This window comes from Oncorhynchus kisutch, linkage group LG10, assembly GCF_002021735.2.
Source record: "Oncorhynchus kisutch isolate 150728-3 linkage group LG10, Okis_V2, whole genome shotgun sequence".
Taxonomy (NCBI): domain Eukaryota; kingdom Metazoa; phylum Chordata; class Actinopteri; order Salmoniformes; family Salmonidae; genus Oncorhynchus; species Oncorhynchus kisutch.
The window spans coordinates 33,821,886-33,837,397 of NC_034183.2; the positions used below are offsets into that span (position 1 = coordinate 33,821,886).

Here is a 15,512-nt window from a genome sequence, read left to right on the forward strand (position 1 = left end):
GAGCAGTAGCGAAGATATATATTATTTTTATGGCACAAGAGACTTCTTATTCCTGCCCATCTCAGTGAACTAATCCAGTGCAGAGGCAGCAGGGATGACACTGTCCAAGAAGAAGGGGAGTGTGGCTAAAATGCACAATGTATGTCTCTCTCCAGGATACAATCTCTCCTGCCAATTTATATACATTCATTTTTTCATAACTTAATTGTGTGAATTGTTTTCATTGGATAGTTAGTATCTATGAATTCCCCATTACATATGTCACCAGTAGTACATTCCTAGAATTTCTAATCTATAATGTTTGTTTGGTTACGGTCATTTCTGTTAATGGATTCAATGTATTATTATTCCAGTCTTTTACCATTCTCATTATCGGAGTGGACATGTTATATGCAGAGAGCACAACCTATGTTTATTTCATTCCGTTTACGAGTTTGGTCAATTTAGTAATTGTATTTTGTTCAGAGCGCTCCTGTCAATGTTGAGTAAGGACGGGCACCTGATTACGCATAGAAGTAGGCCTATAGGCCACCTGGCCTGTGAACAGATGTACACTACCGTGTACAGCTGGCAGCTGCATCCCGGAGTCGCCTCTTCACTGTTGACGTTGAGACTGGTGTTTTGCGGGTACTATTTAATGAAGCTGCCAGTTGAGGACTTATGAGGTGTCTGTTTCTCAAACTAGACACACTAATGTACTTGTCCTCTTGCTCAGGTGTGCACCGGGGCCTCCCACTCCTCTTTCTATTCTTGTTAGAGCCAATTTGCGCTGTTCTGTGAAGGGAGTAGTACACAGCGTTGTACGAGAACTTCAGTTTCTTGGCAATTTCTCGCAAGGAATAGCCTTCATTTCTCAGAACAAGAATAGACTGACGAGTTTCAGAAGAAAGTTCTTTGTTTCTGGCCATTTTAAGCCTGTAATCGAACCCACAAATGCTGATGCTCCAGATACTCAACTAGTCTAAAGAAGGCCAGTTTTATTGCTTCTTTAATCAGAATAACAGTTTTCAGCTGTGCTAACATACTTGCAAGAATGTTTTCTAATGATCAATTAGCCTTTTAAAATGATCAACTTGGATTAGCTAACACAACGTGCCATTGGAATACAGGAGTGATGGTTGCTGATAATGGGCCTCTGTACGCCTATGTAGATATTCCATAAAAAATCAGCCGTTTCCAGCTACAATAGTAATTTACAACATTAACAGTGTCTACACTGTATTTCTGATCAGTTTGATGTTATTTTAATGGACAAAAAAAATTGCTTTTCTTTCAAAAACAGGGACATTTCTAAGTGACCCCAAACTTTTCAAATGTAGTGTAGGTATATAAATGTGCACATTTGGAGATCTGATACGATTCCTGATTTGGCTTAACGCACCACCACTGATGAGCTGTGGACCTTCTCAAAGTAATGTTTTCTTATGTCTTTGTTCATTGAAGAACTGGAAAGACAAAGCCAAGTCAGGTCTGAGGCAAGGGTCATTTTGACATGGTCTCGATTTGAATTGCTTAATCTGTCATCTCCCCTTCATATGCACTGATGGGAAAAATACATCATTTAAAACAATATGGTGGACACTCATCATTAACCTGGCTTTCACCTGGTCACTTCTTTCTGGTCAAAGCGATGGAGAGGTGAGGAGATGCCAGATTATTTACAATCAAAAGCTATGGTTTGAGGTCTTCTCCTGACCCTTGTCTCTGCCTGGTCTCCAACACAGGTCCAGAGATCACAGATGAGCTGGTGAAGGTTCTGAGGAAGCGTCTGGATGAGACCACCCTGGACATAATCACCATCATGCTGGGCAGGAACTGCAAACTCACCCCTGCTGACGTGGAGGTAAATGATTTGGTGCATTAGTGTCACATATTCCTTTGATGAATCGTGATTTAACGGATTTAGAGATTTTAACCGAACCGTTCGGTTTGTTCTGTGGCGGGAAGGGGCTAAATATGCTATTTTCGCCAGTTCAAATGTAGATACTTTCACCCCCAGAAGTAGTGTTGAAGTTTGCTTCTGAATCTCTTGTGGGAAAAGACAAAATATTAAGTTATGGGTTTCAGAGATTACTTAGAATTTAGTAGGAATGGGAGAGACATTGATGTGTTGCTTGATTACGTGTTGATGTTCTCCCCTCAGTTTATCCAGCCGTCAGGCTCTCCAGCCACTGAGGTGATGGAGTTTACTCTGCCGCAGTGCTTCATGCCCTGGACCCCTGCTGTGGCCCACTACCTCAGGCAGAACCTGCTCATCTTCCTCCACATCCCCAAGTACACAGACAGCTACGTAGAACACCACTTCAAGGTATGCAACACTACTTGTACACTACACTGGTACCACTACACGAGTACAAAGACGGCTACAATACAGCGAGCACCACTTCGAGGTAGACTACAGCCCAGCCTCATCCTGCATACCGACATCAGGGGCAAAATCTGCTTCTGCAAGTGAAAGCGTGTATATCATGTCCCACCTCTCTCCCTCTCAACTTTGGTAGAATTTAAACCAATATATTAACCGACCTCTGTCCCACCAACATTTTCTGCTGTGATGCCGCTGTGTCTGAATGCCGGGTAACATTACTCCCAGCACTAGGGCTGCCCAATTCCGATCTCTTTTCCACTCTCTTTTGACCCATCTCATCAGATCTTTTTCAGAGCTGATCTAATTGGTCAAAGCGTTTTTTCAGCGACGTATTTGTCAGTTTTAGAGGATGATAGAAGGGGACCATTCAATTGATGCATACAGTTCCCTATGAAGGGGTGTAGGCTAGATGTATTCAAAAAGAGAACCAAGCCACAGATGGATAGAGTAGTGACAACATGTATTTTGACAAGTTTGAATTTTGTGTGTTAAATCACACCTCTTCTCTCTCTCTATCTCTCGCTCTCTTTCTCTCAGCACTACTTCCATCAGAGCAGTGAACTACCTGACTCTGATGTCTACCTCTACAATAAGCCTGGGGGCCAGGGGACTGGAGGGAAAGGTAATGAAGTTATTTTCTCTCTTCTCTCAGCTGTCCCTGTACACACACTGTCCTCTCACTCTGTCCCTGCACAATGTCTGTCTGTCTGTCTCTCTCTCTCTCTCTCTCTCTCTCTCTCTCTCTCTCGTTCGTGCACATACACACACGTATCCCATTGCAGTTGGCATAGCGCACCCTACACCTAATTCACCAGCTGATATTGTGTTTCTTTATAATTAGGTAGCCTTCACTTGTTTTCTCAAATGATTTAGCGGAGGCTGTATTTTCTCTCCTCTACTTTACGTTTTTTGCTCAGTGGAGTCGTGTGTGTGTGTGTGTGTTTATAAGCTGCTGACTTCGAGGGAGTGATATCACAGGTTGTGCTGACACTCTCTTTCCCTATTTATACTTTTCGCCACATTAAATAATCGCACGTAAAATTATCACAGCACTGCCTTGCATAGCTAATACGCACTATCCTGACTTTTGTTCTGCTAAGGCACTTCTGGTATAGAATGTTTGTTTCTCTGGTTAGTGTTCCACTCATTCTCCCAAGGTGACTGGCCCATCAGACTCGCCAACTTCCATATGTGAAGTGTGCTTTAGTGGATAACTTGCCAAAAAATGAAACGAGACTGAATAATGGCCTGTTTTGTTGTGTATTCCCCTGTTTGAGGATCAGATCATCTTTCTTTGGGGACAGCACATGCTATTGCCGTGCGCCCGGGTGCAAGCGTGCACGTGTGTGATATGGCCTCCTGTTAGTTGGGATTAGCCTATAGTAAGACATTTCTCCAGCTATCCTGTTCATTATATAGTGTGTTGACAGCTATAATGATTAAACACACGGCTCCTATATTATCCCCACTGCCTGTCGGCATAAATATTGTTTCAAAACAGGCTGATATCTCACTTAAACTGACTTCTCTGCAGTGTCCTACTCAAAGTACCAAGGGTGATGTTTATTCGGGGGGGTTCCCTCCAGGTTGCTTCCCAAATGGCACCCTATTCCTCATATAGTACACTAGTTTTAACCCGAGCCCTATTGGCCCGAGTGCACTATAAAGGGAATAGGGTGCCATTTTAGATGCACACACAACCCAGGCTTTTGCATTCATTCCCCATGCAGTCTCACTGCTTTTTATTTGCTGTGAAGGGAAGCTCTGGCAGCATCTTATTAATTTGAAGTATTGCACAACAAGGTGCTTGAGTGATTTGATTTGACTTGATCCCTGCCTGGCGTGAGAATATGTCAGGTGCAGACTGCCACTCTGCCAGAGATGGAAGGTTGAGCCTTGCACTGTTGTGTTCCACGGCCAGATTATTAAGAAACTGTTTTCCGATGGTTACCACATTTAATCTTGTAGAAAAGTCACAACCTAAACTACACGCCTACTGTGCTTGAATATCATGGAAGGCATTTTAACATGGGCTGCTGCTTCAGCGATTCCATCTCAGTGAGCTTATAGACCTCGTTTTATTGCAGAATTCAGACAGAGATATTTTCCTCTTACTGATAGCTGTGTACGAAGGCCCTGCAACAAATAACTCCTATAATAACTCATGTCTGTTATTGTATGTGTGATAAAATAGTAGCAATGTCTGTGCATAAAGGAAGTGAAAGAGTGTAGTACCAGGCTAGTGGAGGCTTAGCTCTGGTCCAGGGCATTAGTGTGGCTTGTTAACACTGAGACTTCCTTTTAAAGCTGCACTGATGCCCTGGACCAGAGCTAGTAGAGGCCCAGGTCCCCTGGACATTTGCATTCAATTGGTAGATCAATCTGAGATGGGGTTGCAAAATTCCGGAAGCTATCCACAAATGTACAGGTTTTCTAGAAATCCCGGGTTGGAAGTTCGCAGAACCAGGAGGGAATAAGCAGGAAATCCGTAATCCTCTGACCAGGATTTCTGGAAAACCTGTGGATTTTGGGAAAGTTAGCGGGAACCCTTGGCAACCCTAATTCGAGATGATCTGAAGATGCTTGTTCCACTGACTCCGCCGATTCCTCATCAGTTTGTCAGTTTGCACTACTTAGTACACAGTTCGCAACATACCATACGTTACATTAGCAACTGATGCACCATCTGGCCTTCAGACAGGAGCTGAAAAGAGACACCTCTCATATCATATCTGATGATACTAGAAGGTAATGTATTGAGGGTATGTCTGCCTGTCTGTCTGTCTGTTGACTCAGGTACCATGTCGGACCTCGTTCAACACCTCTTCCCACCCTCTCAGTTCCAAGGTATCATGTTTGATGAACCCCTAGCTACCTTGGCTCTACTGGCCTGGCTGGCTGGGGGTGCTCTTGCTCTTGCCTCATTTTCCATATGGCTTTATTTGGCTGTGTTTTACTCTTTAAGGGAGATTGGCTCTTTGGAAGTAAATTGGCTGCACTTCAACAACAGTAGTGTTTAATGTGGACCGGATTGCTTATTTGAGTTGCCCATTGCTCTCTGCATTACTTTTTAAGTGGCATGCAGAGTGACCTGACTGTTCTTTTGTTCTTTTAATGTAGTCTGGTGGCACTTTTGCCGCCTTTTTAAAGCTTCAATGTGTTCCTATGACTGGCTTTGGTCTTGGTTATAATGGCTTCTGCAGTCTATCAAGAGATGCTGCTCAATGAGAAATTGAATGGAAAATAATCAGGCATAGGAATATGTGCGTTTTAAGTTTAATAGTATCCAGCTTTTAAACGAAATTGAATGTTGTTTTTTTTCCAATTAGGCAATGATATTTACAGCTATTGAGATATATAGGCTGGTTAAACACAGGGCCACTGCAATGCTACTCATTGATACTGGAATAATTATTTTGAGCAGAATGAAACAATGTTGTAGTATTTTATTCACTGTCTTTCCTACAGAAATGTTATCTTTGGATCTGTAGAGCTCTTTTCATTCCAAGTAAGGCTATGCTATGTAGCCTAAAATGTGCATTTTTCGGTGTTCTTTAAAAAAAATGAATTAAGGCTGAGACAGTTTGAAAATGTCATCCCGGTCCTGTCTTGTCTGTCTAGTGGATGTCAGTGTGACTTCTTCAAAGGCTGTGGAAAGGATCCGCAGTCCAGACTAACTGTAGTGTAATTGACTGAATGACTGTCTGGCTCAGGGCCTTACAGGATAACGGCGTGGCCTTGTCTTGTAGATAGATAGAGGCCCATCAGCTCTAAATCCTGTTTTCTGGCTGCCACCATTACTGATGTGCTGTAGCAATCCATTGGCTCATTGCCCTGGCTGACACGGGTAGCCGTCACAGAACCCGGACAGCCTGTCAGAGGCTGCATCCCAAATTCTGTAGCACCTTATTCCCTGTATAGTGCACTCCTTTTGACCAGAGCCATAAGGGCCCTGGTCAAAAGTAGTGCACTAAATAGGGAATAGGGTACCATTTGTTTGGGATAAACCCTCTCACGTTAAAGCCACTATGGAGGGACTGCTGAACACAAAAGGACACCTGTTGCATTGTGTTTCTGTGTGCGTTTGCGACTCACAGGTGACGGCCCGGTCAGTCCGTCAGACCTCATAAACCACCCTGTTAAAGTAGCCAAAGAAAAATGGGCCGGAGTCCCCGCAAAACTCAAAGTACAAAAAAATTCAAGTCACTTGCTCCGGCTGACCTGTTCAGTCATCAGAATGCGCAGGCATGTAGTAGTAGTAGCAGTAGTAGTAGTAAAATCTTCTGGAGAGAAACCATAACGCTTGATAAGTGGGTTTAGTGGTTTGAGAATGACAAGTGGCTGCTTTGCTGACTAGCTGGCTGCAATAGACAGATACGCACGCACAACATGCACGCGGTGTAGCATGACCGTCTGCAGTCGAGTGTAAAGCCCATGTGTGTGTTGCTGTTTTATTCCAGGTGATGAATGTAATGCATCTATGTCTCCCGCCAGCCTGCCAGGTACATCAGCCCATCAATCACTACTCCACGCCTGCCTCTACCCACTAACGGTGCAAGCTAATAGCCATAGTCGTATCAAACCAAACATGGGCCCGGGCAGATCGGCAGTAATGTTATTTAGCGCAGGTGTCCTGTATGGGTGAGGAATCCCTGTATGATGCAGGGTTTTATGAGGTGGATAGAAGATGCAGGGCGATGGGGGTGCGAATCCGAAGACGACGCTGTCTGGGTTTGTGTTGGGATGGAACATCAACTGTGTTGTAGTAGAAAGGTCATGGTTTATCCATTGATGCTGTTGTTCCTCTGATGTTACAGCAGGAGAATGTCAGACCGAATCAATGGTGAATCTCTGTAGCTTATAATGGCCCACAAAGTCGTTGTTTATTGCATTCAAACTGCACTTCATTTCACTTGAAAAATATGGTTAGCGTTTCGATGCACAATAGTCAAGGTTATTGTTAATCATGTACAAAAAACACTATCCGGCTCAAAGGACCATTCAAAAAGAGCACCACCTTTTATTCATCCTCTAATTAGTCTATCAGTGTAACTCTGGGTCACCCTGTCCTCCACATTTCACCTGTTCCCTTCAGGTATCGCCTGTATCGCCCTGTCGTTCGTTGATGCTCAAGGCTGCCCCTTGCAGGTTCCAGCCCAGTACTGCACCACACCACCCAGAGGGGAGGCATCCACCATCCTCCTACAGCCAGATCAGTTTGACACCCTGACAACTGTCATCAAGGTGGACTCCAACAACCTCAGCTCAGGTAAAGCCTGGTAGGGTTTCTTTTAGAGATCAGTGTCCTGTTTATTAGGGCACATAGTAGCCCTTTTTGGCTTCGGAAAACAATCATTCTTATTGGACAGGTTCAGATGGTACCCCTCCATTTAGTGCGTGATGAACATGACAAAGCCTGAGTAGCCAGGACAACCGTTGGCGGAGTTGTTGCTGTGTCTTTTTCTTCTCAACGAGTGTCATGAAATATGTTTTCTATTATGTGCCGCGTTGTCTATTTTGTATTAAGTGATTGAATTATATATATCATTTTTGCACACACAGTACCATTTCACAAGATGGACTCATTTATAAACAGAGCAATAAGTCGTACATAGTGGTCTCACTCTGGAATTAAATGCCAAGTCACCTTGAGTAGGACTGCTAAAGCTGCTCACATAATGATGGTCATTGCATCATTTTACAATGACTTTTTATTCTCTCTTTCTTAGATATGGGGATTGTATTTGTCAATGTGACATTGAGTTAAATTGAATAAAATTATGATGAACTTTTATGTTTTTGTAAAAAAAAAAAAAAAAAAATCCAAATCCTCATCCAAATAATGACATGAATAAAAACATATATATAATATATTATTCGCATATAGCTAACATCTTTAATTGGCAAATATGATTTATGCTTCCTAGTTTGTTTGAGAAAATGCAATTCGTTTCGAAGAGTAAAAATAACCTCCTCTCATGTGGTAATCTACTGCGTTGCCATGTGTTTGTGTAAGATTATTAATTAGAAGCCTTCTACCTGAGCTGCTTAAACTCTGCTGGGCTCTGCTCTACTGGGCTGTCTATAACACCATCATTAATCAGGTGTGCTCTGCAGTAGCCTGATCACGTGTGTGTGTGCGCTGTATAGCCAACTCCTATGCTCATAGTCACAATGTGATCATTGCTAAGACAGCACAAACAGAATTGGGACCGAGCTAGTTCAATGACCATAGGAGTTGGCAAGACCGCACAAACAGACCTGGGACCAGGCTACAGTAGCTCTGCTCATGCTCAGTGCAATTCTCATTAGTCATGAATCTGCTCTTCCTTCTTCCTGACAGGGTCAGAGATGAGGGTGCGTTTTGACATCTGGGAGCAAGGTAACGTCTCCCCCCTCCAGCTGACTGACAAGCTGCGAGGGGCCCTGCGCCACGCCCTCTGTGACGTCATTATGGAACTCCGGGTCCTGCCGAATCCCCTGTGTCTGGAGACGTTCTGCACTACACCGGGGAGAGGGCAGAGAGAGGACTCCACTAACGGTGAGGAACTAGAACTACCTTTACAGTACCTGCTTGGTAAAGCTGGCACAATCAGCAGAAAAAGGATCGACACTGACCATACCTATCACTTATCACAGGCATTTTCCTGATATCATTAATTTGCAATAACTAGCCTCTAGAGAAATGTGATGTTAGAAATGAAAGTTTTGCTAACATGGGTGGTTGTTAATGGGACAATTGATGGCTACAACCATCAAAGTATAAGTAGTAGTTTAAAGGGTAAGAAGAGAAAAATTATGCAGATTGTTGTAAACGTGTCATTCTATTTATCGTTATCGCATCAATTCAGGCAATTTATCGCGATACGGATTTTTGTCCATAGCTCTACTGCTTAGTACATATGGTTTCCTTTGGCCTTCACAACGAATGCAAATGCTTTATTGGTCTTCTTGGAAAGTAAATTGTCTAATGTTATCAGGTTCATCCCTTGTCTATCTCCACATCTTTTCCATAGGTCTTATAAGTCCTCCTCCAATGGAAGCAAAGGAGGGGAATGACCTGGAGGTTAGGGAAGTAAAGGAATTTAAGGACAGCTTCCGGCCTCGTAGTGGCTCTAGGAGGGTTAAGAACAGCCCCTCCCCTATCACCCTGATTCCTGCCCCCCTTGGGACCACCCCCAACACCGGACCAAGCACCCCTGAGTCCACTACACCCACCGGCAAGACCACCCGCCGAAGCTTCTGGGAAATACTGGTGAGTGAAGTTCTCTTTCATTGGGTTTGTGATGTGTTGTAAGAGAGGATTTTGTCCAAAATGGCACCCTATTCCCTAATGCAAAACTTGTCTATTTCTGCCAGAGTGGCCAAAATGAGTTTACTTGATTAGGGAATAGAGTGCCATTTCAGAATCTTTCATAACACATTTCTGTGGGTCTCATCTGAGTTTAGTTCTGTCAGTGCTACATCCATCCGAGATCAACATTTATATCTGCATTTGGATTATGAACCACCGTGTTGCCTGTTTCAGTCAGTGAGGAAATGATTATCCTCCCTACAGAGCAAGCCAGACTCCTCTGAGCTGGGGAGCCCGAAGACGACAGACGACATCGTGCAGGAGAAGGGGGAGGAGGGTCGGACACGCAGGAGACACAAGACGGAGAACGTGAAGCAGCAGTGGAGCCAGGAGAAGGCCATGGCTGTAGAACTGGAGCAGGCCCAGAGGTTAGAAGATACACAGGCTGGATTTAGATCTGAGTTCAAATCCTATCGTTTTTTTCTTCCAAATGCTTTTTATTCCTTTTTATTTATTTTTCCTGTCTGCATTTACAGATGGGCGGAGTTAGAACTATTTCATTGGTTTCATCGTGACAGGCAAATGAGCTACACTCACTGGACAGTTTATTAAGTACACCCATCTAGTCCCGGGTCAGACATCCCTGTGCCTCCAGAACAGCCTGAGTTATTCGGGGCATTCTACAAAGTGTAGGAAACGTTCCACAGGGATGTTGGTCCATGCTGACGCGATGGCATCACGCAGTTGCTGTAGATTGGTCACCGGTACATTCATGCTGTGAACAGCCTTTTCCATCTCATAACAAATATGCTCTATTGGGTTGAGATCTGGGGACTGTGCATGCCACTCAAGTAAACTGAACTCACTGTACCTAATAAACTGGTCGGCGAGTGTATGGAGAAAGGCAGGATCCATGATTGGCTGAGATAATGGAGGGGGATAAAAAAAAATAGACTACTTTCTGGAGGACAATGCCATGCTGACTCGTGCGTTTAGGTGTTCATTCTTAAAGAGATGGGTGGGGCTAAGGCTTAAGAGGGGTGTGACTGATGCTGAATGGGTGTAAACGAAGAAGAGCTCTTTAGAAAGTGTGGAAATCATTCAAGGGCATTTCTATGTATCCTACTTGTCTCCAAAGGATACATTTACACAATGTAAAAAATATCACTTTCCACGTTTCCAACTGCAGTGTATGATATAGAAGTTTTTTTGAGGACATAAGCTCCTTCCTGAATTCAGTCACAAATGTGGAGTTTCCGTCAGTAGTATTGCACTGTTCAATTGGTGTGTGTGTGTATTTTCCAACAGGAGACATGTGTCCCAGCTAGAGGAGGGTGACATTGGGACCCTGCACCCTCTATACCAGGTCACCTGTCAGCCCTGGATCACCTTCATGGCTAAACTTGGTGAGTGGCTCCTCTGCCCTCTCCTCTGCCCTCCTCTTTGCACTTCTCTTACCCCTGTCCTTATTTCTGCTGGAGTGTAGAGGAGGGAGAAGATGGGGGGGGTTATAGAAAATATTGTTTTTTATCCCAAATTGCACTCTATTCCCTCTGTATAACCTCTCTGGTCAAAGTAGTGCACTATACAGAGGCTATGGTGCTATTTGGGACGATACCATTGTCTCCTATCTATTTTCTGCGAGAGGCGTTCAATTTGAAGGTTAACTCTCATTTTCTCTTATTTCTTCTCCTTTTCTCTCGTTCTTTCTTCTGGTGTAAACAGGATGCCCGTCGATTCAGCAGTGCACAGCTGAGATTGCCTCCCAGTTTCTGCTCCCGCCCATCCTTACAGAGATTGTCAATCTGGTCAGCTCCCTGGCCAGTGACACCGCAGTCAAGGTGTTTGAGAGGACAAGGTGGGTCATTTTGAAATGATCACGCATACAAATATGTATACATTATTATCAGGAAAGCATCTATATACACTTTTCTAGGACCATTAACACATTTTTCAAGCGAGTGTTGTACGGATATTGTTTCGATATGAACTTACTTTATCATGGTTTTGTGTTTTTTTTGTTTGGTCCCCTAGTTGTCCCCAAGGAGACATGTTTGCTCCCCTGCCTTTGATCCACCACCTCAGCCAACCGCCTACCACCTCTAGAACCTTCATCCTCATTGGACGGAACTTCCACCAATGGCATTGCAGCACAGAGCAAGGTACCTGCATAAGCCAGAGTTCTATTATCCCTGTGCTTTTGAAACTAGTCACTGTTCACTGTTTGCTTAAGCTAATGTAGCAGGTGTAAAAAGACGCCTGAGCAGAGGTCCCGCATCCGGTTTTCAGGGGAAAAGGAAGTCCGGTTGAATTAACTGTATCCCTGAAAACCGGATGCATCCAGCTCTTAGCAATTCTGCTAATGGTGCTGTTTGTTTGACCCTTGATTTGATTGACTTTTTAGATTCATGGAGTTAAACATAGTCATTGCCCTTTGGTACTATTTGATGATCATTTTATACCTCAAATTATGCCTCATTTTCTTATTTAGTTTTTTGGAAATAAAAAAAATGATGTGGTACCTTTTTCTCCTCTGTAACTTTGGGATTCTGTGGTCAACCATGCTTTACTAACTGACTTTATGGCAGCAGCAAATTGAGAAATGAAAAAGTGGGAAATACTACATCAGCATATACTGAGAGATATTATTACGATGCTCAGCCACCCAGCAAGCAGGCACTCCATAGCAGAACTGGGCCCGAACCCAAATACTCTATCCTAACCCAACCTGGAACATTTTGCAGCTAATTTACTTCTAAATTACTCATTGCATCAAATCTGTTAGATAGATTCTCTCACTTCAAAAACAACACTCCAATGGCATGTTACTATTAGCTATTACTAATTATCAACTGGAGATGGGTGTAGAAGACTAAAGTGCATGATGTACACGAAGGCATTATTTCTAAGCTTACCCTGTCACGACATGTCTGCTCCTGCGCTTTGGGTTCTCGTCTCTCTCCTCTGTCCCTCTCTGACAATCACCGCTGTTGCTGTGATTTCTTCTTTCTTTCTTTTGCAAGCATGTCTGTCTGTAGTGTTAGCGGAGTACCTCTGTGTAGCTACTGTAGAACTGTCTTGTTGTCTGTGCCTGCACCCTGCCAATATCATGCTGTTTGTTTGTGCTCATCTCCGTTTGCCCACAGAAGACAGTTCAGATGATGAAAACATCCCTGAGATTAGTAGGTTCACACGTAAGTCTCACTCTGCCCCCCTCCTCATAGTATGTTCACACGTAAGTCTCACTCTGCCCCCCTCCTCATAGTATGTTCACACGTAAGTCTCACTCTGCCCCCCTCCTCATAGTATGTTCACACGTAAGTCTCACTCTGCCCCCTCCTCATAGTATGTTCACACGTAAGTCTCACTCTGCCCCCTCCTCATAGTATGTTCACACGTAAGTCTCACTCTGCCCCCCTCCTCATAGTATGTTCACACGTAAGTCTCACTCTGCCCCCTCCTCATAGTATGTTCACACGTAAGTCTCACTCTGCCCCCTCCTCATAGTATGTTCACACGTAAGTCTCACTCTGCCCCCCTCCTCATAGTATGTTCACACGTAAGTCTCACTCTGCCCCTCTCCTCATAGTATGTTCACACGTAAGTCTCACTCTGCCCCCCTCCTCATAGTATGTTCACACGTAAGTCTCACTCTGCCCCTCTCCTCATAGTAGGTTCACACGTAAGTCTCACTCTGCCCCTCTCCTCATAGTAGGTTCACACGTAAGTCTCACTCTGCCCCCGTCCTCATAGTATGTTCACACATAAGTTCACCCCCAGCCAGCCCCAACCAAGCAATGCTGGCTCTGGGCTATTCTGGTTTTATGTATATGTTTTAAATTCATGTAGAATTTTCGAAGACATTATTAATGGTTCTATTTACCCATTTAAGCCTCAAAGAATGTGTCCCAAAAAAAGAACGGTAAAAAAACAAGATTTGTACTGAATGCTTCACTGAATGCTTCACTGAATGCATGTTGTGAGCTGTGCATCATATAATCATGTTGCTTACGTGGCTTCATACGGATGACCTTATACCTGTGGAATATGAAGAGTTCACACAGTTTCTTCTGTCTCGTCTCCCTCCAAACTTTTATATTTCAATTCCAAATGTCAACTCAAATCTCACAATTTCTACTCTCATAAAGGGCTACAAGTTATCTTCAAGCTTAACTCTCTGGCCGTCTGGCAAAATAATAGTCAATTTCTTAGAAAGGAAATGTTTTTTTCCCCCCCTTCTTCTCTGCCTGCTCTAAAGGCAGCAGTGGAGTAGCCCCCTGCATGCCTCTCAAAGAATGGATCTGTGAATAATTGTATGCAACTGGTCTTTGGGGGGGCCTTACAAAACCCTGCTGAGATGTTCTCTGTCTGATAGGACGTAATGAGAACCGTCTATTATTTCATCTTAATAGCACCGTGTTCAGAAATCACTTTCCCACCATAGGGTGACTTACTGTCCGTTTAGTCATATACTTGATGGTCAGATGGTAATATACTTGATGGTAATCATATACTTGATGATCATAAGAGATGCAAGATTCTCAGTCTGTGACATTATTAAGGTCCCCTTGTTTAACTGATTGTCGGCCTGAGTCCATCCTACCGTACCATCCTTATCTTGGAGACTGCGCTAGAGTCTGGTTCAGCTCCGGTTCTCTCCTGTCTGTCCTCTGTCTGCTGTGTCAGGTTGGGGTCGATTCCATTACATTTCAGTCAATCCAGGAACTAAAATTCCAATTCCAATGCGCCTCATTGCTTGTCGATAAAGACAAAATGGAATTGGAATTTCAGTTTACTTTCGGTATTGACTGAAATAAATGGCATTGACCCCGAAACCTGGTCTGCATCCTTCCCCTGCGTCCCACTCTCACTGTCTTCTCTCTCCCTATTGGTCCAGCTCATAAGGGCTTCCAGCGCTTCGAGGCCTTGGAGCAGTCTGATTGTTTCAGCCCAGGGCAGGCCTCGAGGGGCGTGGCCCCAAGACAGAGGTTCCTCCTCATACACATCCTGGATAAGAAGGTGAGGAGAGGAGGTGGGGGAGTGAGTTGTGGGTGGTTGGGGGTATGTATGACACAATTTGGCCCATTTATTTCCACCCGTAGGCTATGTGAGGTGGGTTGATCTCAATCTCAGTGTTGAACTATGTCTCTCTCCCTCTCCAGGTGACCCTGTACACCTATAACTGGTCGGTGGACCTTGGTGTGTCTCTGAACCGGGGACTGGTCAGGCTGGTCCAGTGGCAGAATGCCAGGTCCCACGTTGTCCACTGTCTCCTCAACCAGAAGATGGGCCTCTTCCACCACTACTGCTTCTCAGACACACCGGCCCACGCAGACCTCAAACAGGTAAACCGTTTCTCAGAATCACCTTCACTCGCCGAGTACATTTACGTGTACCACGAATTTGACCTGGTGAAGTGGCGCTGACCGTCGCCTTACGACACTGCCAATCTCACACGGAGCCGTCATACTTCCAGTAACCACAGTCGAACGCTCACGCGCACACCAACGCCATCAGCGAGGTACCGTATCTAAATCAGACACACCTGCCCACCAAGACCTGATCAGGTAAACGCTCAATCTCACGCACGGCACAGCCATCTGCTTGAATTCGTCACGGTCTACCACTCTTTCGTGCAGCATAACTGTGGCCTATAAGTATGAAACATATGCCCACACACAATATACAGATGGTGCAATGTTAGGATTGGGAACAATGTCCTGGTGGTTTAAATGGGGGTTCAGTCAGGTGGAATCAGTCTGTTGGTTAGTGTAACGGCAGTGTCTGGTGGTACAGCAGGGTACACACAGCTGTCAACTCCTGAGGGTGGGGACTGAGATTCCTTTCACA

At 44.3% G+C, this 15,512-nt stretch overlaps 1 protein-coding gene across 6 annotated transcripts in view; it reads left to right on the plus strand.

Annotated features, from left to right (window-relative positions):
• Positions 1-15,512, plus strand: part of LOC109898077 (KICSTOR complex protein SZT2) — a 107,008-nt gene that overhangs the window by 62,664 nt on the left and 28,832 nt on the right. For 3 of the 6 annotated variants that reach the window (XM_031833571.1, XM_031833575.1, XM_031833573.1), the window contains 14 exons: positions 1,725-1,843; positions 2,144-2,308; positions 2,906-2,990; positions 5,165-5,215; positions 7,464-7,637; positions 8,712-8,909; positions 9,385-9,623; positions 9,927-10,090; positions 10,971-11,068; positions 11,388-11,520; positions 11,697-11,824; positions 12,809-12,856; positions 14,560-14,681; positions 14,825-15,007. In XM_031833571.1, the coding sequence (XP_031689431.1) occupies positions 1,725-1,843; positions 2,144-2,308; positions 2,906-2,990; positions 5,165-5,215; positions 7,464-7,637; positions 8,712-8,909; positions 9,385-9,623; positions 9,927-10,090; positions 10,971-11,068; positions 11,388-11,520; positions 11,697-11,824; positions 12,809-12,856; positions 14,560-14,681; positions 14,825-15,007 (1,907 nt within the window). The remainder of the gene's footprint in view (positions 1-1,724; positions 1,844-2,143; positions 2,309-2,905; positions 2,991-5,164; positions 5,216-7,463; positions 7,638-8,711; positions 8,910-9,384; positions 9,624-9,926; positions 10,091-10,970; positions 11,069-11,387; positions 11,521-11,696; positions 11,825-12,808; positions 12,857-14,559; positions 14,682-14,824; positions 15,008-15,512) is intronic. The other 3 variants (XM_031833574.1, XM_031833576.1, XM_031833572.1) reach the window with 2 other exon arrangements.